General features: G+C 52.4%; 1 protein-coding gene across 4 annotated transcripts in view; it reads right to left on the bottom strand.

Moving 5' to 3' along the window:
- ARAP1 (ArfGAP with RhoGAP domain, ankyrin repeat and PH domain 1) overlaps window positions 1–12,387 on the bottom strand; it is a 68,129-nt gene that overhangs the window by 34,388 nt on the left and 21,354 nt on the right. For 3 of the 4 annotated variants that reach the window (XM_011953057.1, XM_011953058.1, XM_011953059.1), the window contains exon 1: window positions 2,860–3,359. Coding sequence is in view for 1 of the 4 variants with exons in the window: in XM_011953056.1 (XP_011808446.1) it covers window positions 7,582–8,090 (509 nt within the window). In the remaining 3 variants the exon portion in view is untranslated. Of the gene's footprint in view, window positions 1–2,859; window positions 3,360–7,581; window positions 8,133–12,387 lie in introns of those variants that run through there. The other variant, XM_011953056.1, reaches the window with a different exon arrangement.

Here is a 12,387-nt window from a genome sequence, read left to right as displayed (position 1 = left end):
TAAGGCTCATCATGAATCCACTTTACAGAGGAGGAAACTGAGGCACAGGGCTGTTGGGTTATTTGTTTTTGATGCCACAGGTGGGATTTGAACCCTGGCAGCCCAGCACCACAGCCGAACAAACAAGGTCATGCCACGGTCCCAAGGTTTCTCTGAGGCCAGCCTCCTCCCACGGGCCACCAGGTATCAGGACCCATCTGAGAGGGAACACATCACAGCCCTGCCCACGGTCACCCTCCCCTTACCCATGACCACATAGTTCATTGTATAAACCAGAAACACTTCTAAGAGTTAAAAGAGGCACTATTAACAAATATGTCAGGGCAGCAGGCATGACCAGGGCCAAACATTTGTCCCAGGTCAAATGAGATATGTAATTACTCAATTAACCAGAGACAGGGCTTTGGAGCCAGGCGGACCTGGGCTTGAACCCAGTTCAACCACTCATTGGTTTGGGACCTTGAGTAAGTCCCTTCCTTTCTGAGCCTCAGTTTCCTCGCTAATCTGTCTCCAGGCTTACTGATAATTCAGTAAAGGAGGGCCACTTGCACATGGCATCAGCAGAACCTTTTCAACTTGAAGGAGACCCAGGCCCTACAGGCTAAGCCAGGAACCAGCTTCATAGCCTTAGCGGCCTCTGATGCTGTCTCCTTCTGCTTCACCCCCAACCCTTCCTATCTTTCTGTCTACACCAATCTCTGGCCGAAAGAACCAGGTCTCACTGTGACAGAAGGAAGGCCACAGAGTGGAGCAGTCTGCATATCTCAGGTTGACCCTGGACTCACCCTGATACTCACACTCCAGCCCTCCTTGACTGAGCTGCAGTCTATCAATGCATACTTACAGGCCTTTGATACCCTGTTCCTTCTACCTGGAACACCCTCCCCTGCCTGGCCAACTCCTACTCCTCCTACAAAAAGCCCAAATCATACATCCATCCTCCCCACTACTGCATGCCTCCCCTTACATCTCAGGCTGATATGGGGCCTCCCTGGGGCTCCCCACAATTCCGATCACTCAATATAGTCATATCAGTCAATGTGTGCTTCACTGAACTGCCTCAGAGGACTGAGGACCCAGACCTAACCCCATCCTACAGTCACCACCTCCCCACAAGATGTCACACAGGTCTTGGAAGGACCTGGCCCAATCCCAGCCCCTGGACTCTCACTATCAGGGCTGCGGGCCCAGTGATCTAGGGATATCTGTGTCCCACCCTGATGTCCCCTTTCCACAGGGGTAAACTGTCCTGGCTGCCCGCTTCCTCAATCATGCTCTGGACTCTCAGGGGCCCAGGCCTCAGTCCTATGCCTCCTGCTTCCTCTGTGGCTTCGTCCTTCCTCCTCCATCATGAACTCAAAGGTCATCCCCTCCAGCACTCTCCTGCTTCTGCTCTGCTCACTTCTGCCGAGCCCCCAGCATAGACAGCCCTTCCTAGGGTCTCACTTGCTAGAATGGGATGTCCACAGCCTGCCTCTCTCAACTTCTGCACAAGCCGGGAGCCCCTAGGGCCAGTCCTCTCCATGCCACCAGCAGTCCCCAGCACAGAGGGGACTTTCAGTAAGTGTGTACTGAATGACCACCACCCTACTCGCATCCTCGTCACTGGAGAAGGTCAGCAGCTCCCCAACCTCTCCACACGGCAGCGCCCAGTTAAACTGGAGCCCATCCTCACAACTGCGCCTTCACCCAGCTCTCAGCACTTCTCCCTGGGACAACAGCTACCACTCGCTAAGCACTCACTATGTGCCAAGCATTCTGCTGGGGGCTTTTTTTCCGCGTAATGACCTGGGATTATTAACTCTATTGTGCCCAGGACATGCCTCCTCCTCCAGGAAGTCCATCAAATCAAACCGCTCCCTCCTCTAAGCCCACACAACCTGTTTGGCCTTCCACCACCAGACCTACACTCAGCTTCCCCACTGGCCAGCCCTGCTGTCTGGGCAGGAGGTGGCAGAGGTCCCTTTCCCATGGCAGCTCTAAGCACTTCCCAGGCCTGGCCCTGTGCTGGCTCCTGAGGGCAGCAGCGGGAGGAAGTTTAGTCCTCAGGGAGCTCACAGAAGTACTGAGCCCTTCCTGGGTCCAGCCCAGGCCCGGCCTGGCAGAAAGAGCAGGTGCAGGTATCTGCTGGGCCCTATGGAAAAGATGAGCCAAGGGCACAGGGCAGGGTTAGAGAGCGCCAGGTATGTGGATAGGACTTGGTTAGAGGTCTACGTCCCCAGTAACCCAAGCACAGGATTGTTGAGTTCATTAGGAATCCACGGTAACTGAGCAAAGGGGAGACCAGCCCCCACACTCCATAAGCACCACTACAGCACCAGTCCTGGGGAGATGGGCTAAGAAGCACACCATCTCCCCATCACCCCGGTCTGGGGGTGGGAGGTTCAGAATCACAGCACCCTTGAACTTGACAGTGAAATAAGCCAAACTAAGCCTCCCCGAGGGAACCCCCAGAGGGGTGCAGGGAGCTGGGAGCAGAGAAGTAAGGCGATCAGCGCCAGGCCCCCAAGGGGCAAGAACCCCAAAGAGAAGCATTCTGTGGGGTAGAGTCTGAGAAAAGCCCAGAAAACAGGCACCGTGGGCTCCTGGTGGACCCAGGAGAGGCATATGGGGAGGTGGAGACCTAGAAAGCCCAGGGGAGAGGGAGGGATGAGACAAGGGGAGAAAAGGAAAAGGCAGGAGAAAAAGAGAAGAAGTGGGGAAAGTGAAAGAAGACAAAACTCTAAGAGAAAAAAAGAGAAGGGGAGGAGAGCAGCACAGAAAACCAGGCCAGAGGTGACAGACTGGGACTTCAGCCCTCCCAGGGCCTCCCTCCTACCTGCCCGACAGCAACAACAGCAACAGCAGCCCCTCGCTTACCCTCAGATGCCTGCTGGGTCTTGGGGCTGAGGACTCCCACAGCTCTGGCCAGGCGGGCTGCGTATGCCCAAGAATGTCGTGGACCTGCCCGTGTAAGCCTGGGTCCTGCCTGGGCTGGTCTCCCAAACAGCCTGGCCCCTGGTCCCTGGGTGGGTCTGAGGCTGCGTTCTCTTGGAGGGTTTGGGGCCCAGGTATGGCTTTGCACCTGTGATTTATGTCTTTAAGTTTTATGTTGTGTGTGTGTGTTTCTGTGTATAACTGTGGATCTGTCCAGGAGGGAAGAGGACAGAGAAAGAGAGAGAGAGGGGGGAGAAAGGAGAGAGAGAGAGAGAGTGTGTGTCTGTGTGTGTGTGTGTGTGTGTGTGTGTCTGTGTGTATGTGTGTGTGTATGTCTGCACCCAGCTCTGGTCTCCTAGAGGCTTCCTGCTTTCTGTCTCCCCCACCCCCTATAGCCGTGGCCAACACACACACTTCCTGAAAACACTGAGAAAGCGAAAAGTCACCCAGAATCCCCCGGGGCAGACACTTCCTCCCCGCCCCCAGCCTGCACCCCCACCCAAGCTGGGATGAGACAACCGACAGTGTCCACTGGTCTTGCAGGCCCTCACAGGGTGGATGCCCAGGAAGTCCTGACTGACAAGTCCTGGCAGTGGCCTCTCCACCACTCCACCCGCATAAGGAGACACAGAGAGGCTAGGAAAGAGGCTCTTTGAAGGGTGCAAGTTCTGGCCTGGCAACAAGTGACCAGCCTCCAGGAAGACCAGGGATTGGCTGGACTGCGGGGCAGTCAAGGGCACAGGAGGGAAGCCTGATAGTGTGGCTCCAGCTGGGTAGCTGCCTTCTGGGCCCACACTCCCACTTCCTGAGGTGCCTCCAGGCATCCAGGTATCAGAGAGGGACACCAAAGGCCGGAGCAAGCTGGGAGGGGATCTGAGGCATGACCCTGGAACCTCACATCAGAAATGACCCCTCTGCCACTCTCAGGGAAGCTAGTTCACAGGGCTCATGTCTGCAGCACTTAGAGCTGAGTAGACCTGACCTGAAGCCAGGAGGCAGGGTCTGGACACTGGCTTCCCCTCTGCCGGGCTGGGTGACTCTGGGCAAGTTTCTCAGCATCTCTGGAAACCTCAGCAAGTTCCCCACCACGAGCTTAAATTAATGGTAGGGGACCGAGTGTGGTGGCTCACACCTGTAATCCCAGTGCTTTGGGAGGTTGAGGCAGGAGGATTGCTTGAGCCCAGGAGTTCAAGACCAGCCTGGGCAACAAAGGGAGACCTCGGCTTTACAAAAGATTTAACAATTAGCCAGGTGGGGTAGCACACACTTGTAGTCCCAGCTACTTGGGAGGCTGAGGTGGGAGGACTGCTTGAGCCCAGGAGTTCGAGGCTACAGTGAGCTATCATGGCACCACTGCACTCCAGCCTGGGCAACAGAGCGAGACCTAGTCTCTATTAATAATAATGATGATAATAATAATGGCAGGGGGTGCGGACTCTGGGGGTGATGTAGAGTCCCCCCAGGCCAGGCAGAATGATGAGACTGGTTCTGAGAGTCCTGAGCTGTGCCAGGGGAAACTCCATCCTTGCTTGTTTCTGATTTGCCTAAACCTTGGTCTGTGGCTTAGACCCTATTGTAGCCTCGTTCTTCCCACCTGTCTCCTCTGAAGACCTCTCCCTTCCTAAAACATCTGGGATGACATAGGTTGGGTCGTAGGATGGGGGACAGGGAGCTGGGGCAGTGAGCTCAGGGCCCTATGGCCCAGCTGTGCTGAGGGCACTCACTGGGTGCTGAGTCACATGCATGTTTACCCACATGCACCCCAAGCTCAGCACATGCCAGTACACAAGCTCACGTTGGCATTCATTGACTCACCCACACGATATACTTCCCAAGGGCCTATTAGGCACCCACTACTGTTTTAGATGTTGGGGATTCTGCAGCCAACAAAGTCGACTAGGATCCTGGCCCTAGTGGAGCTGCCATCCTAATGGGCTCACCCTCTTGGCAGCACATGTACACACACGTGCACACACTGGCTCAAGCCTGACAGTGCACAAATAACACAAATGCCATGTACTGCTCAAACAGCACGTGCACACCCACAGATGTACTCACACACTGTTGGGGTCCCCACCACAGCAGTAATGTGAGCACGAAGGTCCCAATAGACTCACATACACACCACTCCATGTCACCACTGAAACTGCACAAATCCTTACATGCTTCTACATCCTAGTAGCACACACTCTCAGAACCTGTCTGTGTAAATGCACAGACATTCTACCACCCTGACAGCTTGCACTACCGCCCACACCCATCCGTATGGGTGCACACACAGACTGGCCCAGACATGCCTCACACTGACTCAAGACCCTGAGAGTACATACACGCACACGCATCCACCCCCAAACTCCACTGGGGAGCCTGGAGATGACCGGCCTCAGCCACCACATGACCTTGTGTGAAAGGCCCTAAGGTTGAGAGAGTGAGTTCCCCATCACAAGGGGTTGCAAGCAGGGGTGGGAAGGCCATGTCATAAGACACTGTGGTGGAACTCCCACAAGGTGGGAGTGGGCAAGAGCAGTGTTCTTCTACATGCCATGGAGCTGGGGGTCACAGGAAGGGACTGAGAAGGGACATGGTGGCCAGTCAGGCTCCGTATTGGCCCCCACCCCGATCACTACAGTACCCAGTCTTGGCCTGGTATACACACATGAGGCTCTATCTGCTGTGAGTTTTTCCTACCACAGGGCTTTGAAGACCGTACACTCTCTGAGTTGAGTGTGTACAAAGCTGAGGACTGCAGATGCCCATGACTCCAACTGCCAAAGACCCCAGGACATAGGAAGCCAGGCTTGGTAGCTTACCTGCTACCATACTCTGCTGTTGTAAGGAATAGTCCCAAATTGCAGGAAATAATTTCTTCCAATTCTCTTAGCACAGAACAGATTTTGGGTACTCGAACTACAAGGGGCCAGACCTCTTCCTGACCATGGGGACCGGCCTCCCCTTCATGTGGCCTAAATGGCTACGTTCAGACAGGCTCTGAGAGTAGGGGCTGGTACCCTGGGGCCCTGGGGTGTGGACAGAACTTCCTCCTACCCAGCTAGCCTCCTGAACTCAGATGTCAGTGCCAGGAGGGCCCAGAAGGCTGTGGAGGACCACAGAGGGCACCTGATGGGGAAACAGGCCCAGAGGAGTAGGTTCTCATCAGAGTCACAAAGCTAGCTGGGCCCGACCCAGGCATCCTGCCTCCCAAGCAGGAACCCAGGCCTCCACTGCCTGTCCGGGAATCACAGGAAGGGCCTGAGAGGGGACCTGGCCAGGGCCCTGCTTCTTCCCTTTGTTCACCCACTTCCAACCCCAGAGACAGACAGACAGACTTTCTCTCCTCTATCCTCTTCTCTCCTCTATCCCCTCTCTCTCTCTCTCTCTGTCTCTCTCTCTCTCTCTTTCCCGGAAGCTAATGGGGTTGGAACAGAAAACGCTCCTGCAGGCAGAAGCACGGTCACTAGAGGGCGCAAGGGCACCAGGAAACGTCTATCTGAGCTTCCCTCCAGGTTCCTGGAGAGACCCTATACCTGTTACCAGTTGTGTGAACCCAGGAAGAGCATGTAGTCTTTTTGTGCTTCCACCAATCAACCCTCAAAACACCACAGCACTAGCTTGGTCTTCAAGGCCCCCTGACTTAATGCTCCTCCCTGGGTGGGAAGAATCTCCCAGACCCTCCCCATAAGGCCCCCTGAGTATGTCCTTGGTATCGATCCAGCCAGGGCCCCCTCCCTGCTCTCCCTCTGATTCGTTCATGTCCTGCATGAAGCCAGCACACAAATCTCCCAGAAGGTCTGCTGCAGGGATCATGGAGACCATGGAAGCACAGAGCCCAGCAGAGTGCCCAGCAATAAACAAACAGGGACCAGGAGACCTCTCTCCACACACCCCTTCCTCCTCCAAGAAGCCTTCCAAGATTAGCCTGACTTCGCCCAAGTGTTCCACCAAATCTCCCTTACCCCAAACACATATCTACCCTGTCTGCGGATGCTCCCTGACAGCCGGGCACCCCAGCAGATGGCAGGAAGGGAGGGCGTCTGTGAAGGAGATTAACATGGAACATCCACAGGAGACAGGGGAAACTCAAGAAAACACAGGGTACCAGAAGCCCCGGAGGGGAAACAGTTCTGAGGAGGGAGGGCATGCCAGATGAGGCCTGAGAGTGTCCCAGGATTTGGTGACATTTGGCAGTGGGAGAAGGAGAAAGGGTGTGAAAGAGCACAGCACCAGGACCTGGGCAGTCCCCTCACCCCCAACCCCACCCCACAGCTTTCCGTTTCCTCCACATGTTGCCTCTTGATGTCCAAATGCACCCTGGCAGTATCTCACACTTGCCAGGCCCCAAGCTGAACTCGACTTCCTCTCAAATTCACTTCTGTCCTGGGGTCTCTGGATCAGTGATGGCATGACTGTCCACCCAGCCACCCCAGACAGAAACCTGGAGGCCTCACTGGCACACGCCCAGCAGCCCAGGCACTGCGCTGAGTACCTGGACAGCTCTCCCCTCCTCCCGAGTCACCGGGCAGCTCTCCCATCCTCCAAGCTTTGCACACGCTGTTCCCCTGGCATTCCGAAGCGCCTTTCTTACCCCAGCACCAAAGGCCACAAACTCCATCTACCCTCTGGGATCCTCTGCTTGTGTGCCTCCCACCCTGGGTGGCATCTACTCACCTCAACAGCAGGCAGGGGGGTCCGGTGCGGGGCGGCACGGGTGGAACACTCAGCTCTGCCAAATGCCGCTTAGCCGGCAGTGGGGGCAGCACAGGGTCTGGGGCAGCTGTGGACGGAGTGGTGAAGCAGGTGGGCGGAAGGCAGCTCCTCCGGGGTGGGATGGGTGGGGCAGTGGGGAGCCCCTCATCCTCTGTAGCGGTGGGCAGCGGCTCGGGTGGAGTGGCGGGTGCAGGTGGTGAGCGGAAGATGTGGCGCTTCATGGGCACAGGCCGTGGGGTGGGGCGGGGTGCAGGGGCTGGTGGGGTATGGGCACGGAGCAGGCCAGCCAGGATGCGGCGGCGGTGGCCAGGGAGTAGCATGCCCATGTCCATCAGGCGGGCGTCACTGAGACCTTGGCACTCAGTGGCCCACACCAGACCATGCTGCTCAAAGAGCCCCGTGTACTGCTCCAGGTGCAATGCCTGCAGCCACTCGGCCACCGACAGCGCAGCATCCCCAGCCTCTGCCATGGTTCCTGCCAGCGGAGGCCTGACTGGCCTGACTGTCCAGAGCTAGAATAGACAGACAGGCACAGGTCAGAGGCAAGGCTGCTGAGGAGAGGTCCCCTCACCAGCAGCCTGCATGGCTATCTCAAGCCATAGATTCAAGTTCTGTCCTGGAGCTTCCTCCCCTGTGCTCCATGGGCTAAGCAAGGCCAGGTACTGCCAGGTCTCTGAACACACAGGCTCTTCTCTCTGCCTGAACCTCCTCAACCTTTCCCCTGTGCTATCCCAGCATCCAGCTCACGTTTTCTTCTCTAGGAAACCCTCCATGATCTCTGGGGTTGGTACCACCCCACACCCCAACACACAGCCTTGGCCACTGCCACGAGAATGGCCAGTGGCATGATTGGTGCTGTGTCTCGTACCTCCTCCCCACTGCCCTCTGCAAGACCCAGGGCAGGGCCAATTCCCTCTGAGGCACCAGTTCCCAGTGAGGGCCAGGCCAAGGGCTTAGTGAGCATTGAAGTATACCACTGCTGGTCCCTCCTGCAAGCCCAGTCTGGGAGCTGAGACTAGCCTCCCCCTACCTCCATGCCCCTGGAGGAAGTGAAATGCTGTGGGAGGTGAGTAAACCCAGCATCACATGGCCTCTGGGGGCCTGGCCCTGGAATTGAGTAAACCCTCCCACTAAGGTCATTCATCCATTTGTTCTTTCAAAATAGCCTGGCACTAGGCAATGGGGACTCAGGCTCTACCCCTGCACCCTGTAATCAAGAGCTCCTGGCCTGGTGGGAGTCAAGAGGTGATAGGAAGAGAAGGTGACCAGAAGAGATGATTAGCAGATCAAAGGGAAAAGTCATCTGATCATCTCCACAGACACTAAAGAGGCATATGATAAAACTCAATATCCAGCTTACTTAAACAAAAATCTCACTAAAACAGAAATAAACTGATACCTTCTTAAATGAGAAAAGGATATCCATTTTACTGTTGTTATTATTATTCCTCACATTGCCCTGCAAGCTCTGGACAACAAAAATAAACAAGAGGTATTAAAATCAGAAAGGAAGAGATAAACTATCCATTTGTTGCCAATAATATGAGTGCTGAGTTGGAAAGCCCAAGAAGCTCAACTGAGAAACTATAACAACCAGTAAAGACTTTAGTAAGATAGTTGGGTTCAAAATTAATATAACAGACTGGCCGGGCACGCCTGTAATCCTAGCACTTTGGGAGGCCAAGGCGGGTGGATTGCCTGAGCTCAGGAGTTTGAGACCAGCCTGGGCAATACAGTGAAACCCCATCTCTACTAAAATACAAAAAATTAGCCAGGTGTGGTGGCAGGCGCTTATAGTCCCAGCTACTCGGGAGGCTGAGGCAGGAGAACTGCTTGAACCCAGGAGGCAAAGGTTGCCATGAGCCGAGATCATGCCACTGTACCCCAGCCTGGGCAACGTAGCAAGTCTCTGTCTCCAAAACAAAACAAACCAAAACAAAAAACAAACAAAATTAACATAACAGAAATCAACATTTATAGGCAATAAACAGGTAGAAACCAGGATGAAAGACTCCATTTACAAGAGCATCACAAAATAGAAAACACCAAGAATAAACTTCCTAGGAGATAAACAACAGCAACAGGAAGAAAAATTGGGAGTGTTACTGAGGGACAAAAAGAAGCCCTGGACAAATGGCAGAGCATAGTAAATTCTGGATAGGAGACAACATAAAGAGATTAATGATGTCTAAGTTACTTTATAAATGTACACAATCCAATTAAATATGTACACATAATTTTTTTTGAAGCTAAACAAGCTGATTTGAAAGTTCATATGGAAAAATAAACAAGCAGGAAGAGTCAGGAAAATTCTGGAAGCAGGCGTGGAGGGCAGGGAGGGTAAACAGTAGGAGTCAACCTCACCACATGTTAAAACATATTATAAAGCCATAATGATTAAAACAGTATATGGCTACAGTACGTGAACAGAACAATTAAACAGAACAGAAAGTTCAAAAGTAAACCCAAATACATATACAAATTTAGGATACACTAAAAGTAGCCTCTCAAACTTGTGGGGAAACAAGCAGTTATTAAGTTGCTGGGACAGCTGTAGAGCGCTCTCAAAAAAAAACTAATGTGGATCCCTATCTCACACTTTACAACAAGAAAAATTACAGCTGGATCAAAGATTTCAGTATTTTAAAAAACCATGGCCGGGTGAGGTGGCTCACACCTATAATCCCAGCACTTAGGGATGCTGAGGCAGGCAGATCCCCTGAGGGCAGGAGTTTGACCAGCTTGGCCAACATGGCAAACCCTCGTCTCTACTAAATACAAAAAAAATTAGTAGGGCGTGGTGGCAAGCACCTGTAATCTCATCTACTGAGGAGGCTAAGGCAGAAGAATCGCTCGAACCCAGGAGTGGAGGCTGCAGTGAGCCGAGATCACTGCACTCCAGCCTGGGCAACAGAGAGAGACTCTATTTCAGAAAAAAAATAAAAAATAAAAAATGAAAGGATTGACAAAACCATCTTAGGGCTGAGAATGGTGGCTCATGCCTGTAATCCCAACACTTTGGGAGGCTAAAGCAAGAGTACTGCTTGAGGCCAAGAGTTTAAGACCAGCCTGGGCAACACAGAAAGACTCTGTCTCTACAAAAAAAAAAAAAAAAAAAAAACCTGAAAATTAGCCAGTCGTGCACTTGTGGTCTCAGCTACTTGCGAAGATGAGGTGGGAGAATTGTTTGAGCCTAGGAGTTCGAGGCTACAGTGAGCTATGATCACACCACTGCACACCACTGCACTCCACCCTGGGCAACAGAGCGAGACTGTCTCTAAAAAAAATAATAATAATTAAAAAATAATAATTTCAGAGAGTCAAAAGCCTTTTGAAAATGAAACAAATCCAGAAGGCACACAGAAAAGACTGAAATATTCAACTCTACAAAAATCAAGCACTCTTGCATGGTAAAAAGCACCATAAGCAAAGTCAAGAGCTAAACAACAAACTAGGGGATATCTGCCACTCATATTCCACACAAAGGGCTCATTTTCCTCAAAGCTGAAAAGCATGCAGAAATAAGAAACGGATCAATCATCTGACAGAAAAATGGGCAAAGAGTATGAATGAAAAAATTTACAGAAAGGAAAATATAAATGGCTCTTAAATATCTGAAAAGGAACTTAACCTCCCCCACACTAGGAAATATGAATGTAAAATATTCTGAAATACTGCTTTCTACCTATCAGACTGTCAAAGAGCAATAAAGTTGGAAAATACAGGCACTGGTAATGGGGTAGGGCATCCCTTCCCTGGCCGTGGAATGCCTCTAGGCGTGAAAGCCCTGAGAGATGCGGATGTCTGGGCTGGGCGCCGTGGCTCACACCTGTAATCCCAACACTTGAGGTCAGGAATTTGAGACCAGCCTGGTCAACATGGTAAAACTTCATCTCTACTAAAAATACAAAAAGTTAGCCGGGCATGGTGGCAGACACCTGTAATCCCAGCTACTCGGGAGTCTGAGGCGCAGGAGAATCGCTTGAACCCAGGATGTGGAGGTTGCAGTGAGCCGAGATTGCACCATTGCACTCCAGCCTGGGTGGCAGAGACTTTGTCCCCACCGCAAAAAAAAAAAAAAAAAAAAAAGAGATGCAGATGGTTGACCCAGCCACCCATAGGCACTTAGCCTGCACTTTTACTGGCACCCGCCAGAATTGACATATATAGAAGGTTACTGGCTGCAGTGCCTCTGTTTAATAGCAAAAGAATGGAAATAACCAAAATGGCCACCAATGGGAGACTGGTTAACTAAATTATGGTACAGTTGTGCAAAAGAACACTGAGCGGCCATAAGAATGAGGAAACTCCCTACATATTGGCATGGGATGATCTACAAGATACACTGTTAAACGAGTAAAGAAAAGTGCAGAACAGTTTGTATAACATTCTCTCTGTGGAAAAAAAAAACAAGGGAGAGCATGGAGCAGTGTGCAGCTACCGGTAAGTGAACAAAGCATCTCTGAAAAGACACATGGGGGCAAGGTGACAACAGTTACCAGCTTCCTCCTAGGAAGAAAACTAAGGCCTGAAGGGACAGGAGGGAACAGTGGAAGATCCAGAGTTCATAGGGCCTGAAGTTCATGGAGCCTGAAGCTTACACAATTTAGGTGCCCTATGATATGGTTTGGATGTTTGTCCCCTCCACATTTCATGTTGAGATGTGACCCCCCAATGTTGGAGATGGACCTAGTGGGAGGTGTTTGGGGTCACGGGGACAGATCCCTCATGAATAGCTTGGTGCCCTCCCCACAGTAACAAGTGAGT

This window comes from Colobus angolensis, unplaced genomic scaffold (genome assembly GCF_000951035.1).
Source record: "Colobus angolensis palliatus isolate OR3802 unplaced genomic scaffold, Cang.pa_1.0 Scaffold355, whole genome shotgun sequence".
Taxonomy (NCBI): domain Eukaryota; kingdom Metazoa; phylum Chordata; class Mammalia; order Primates; family Cercopithecidae; genus Colobus; species Colobus angolensis.
The sequence above is the reverse complement of the archived record's forward strand: the minus strand, read 5'-3'. Positions and strand labels throughout refer to the sequence as shown.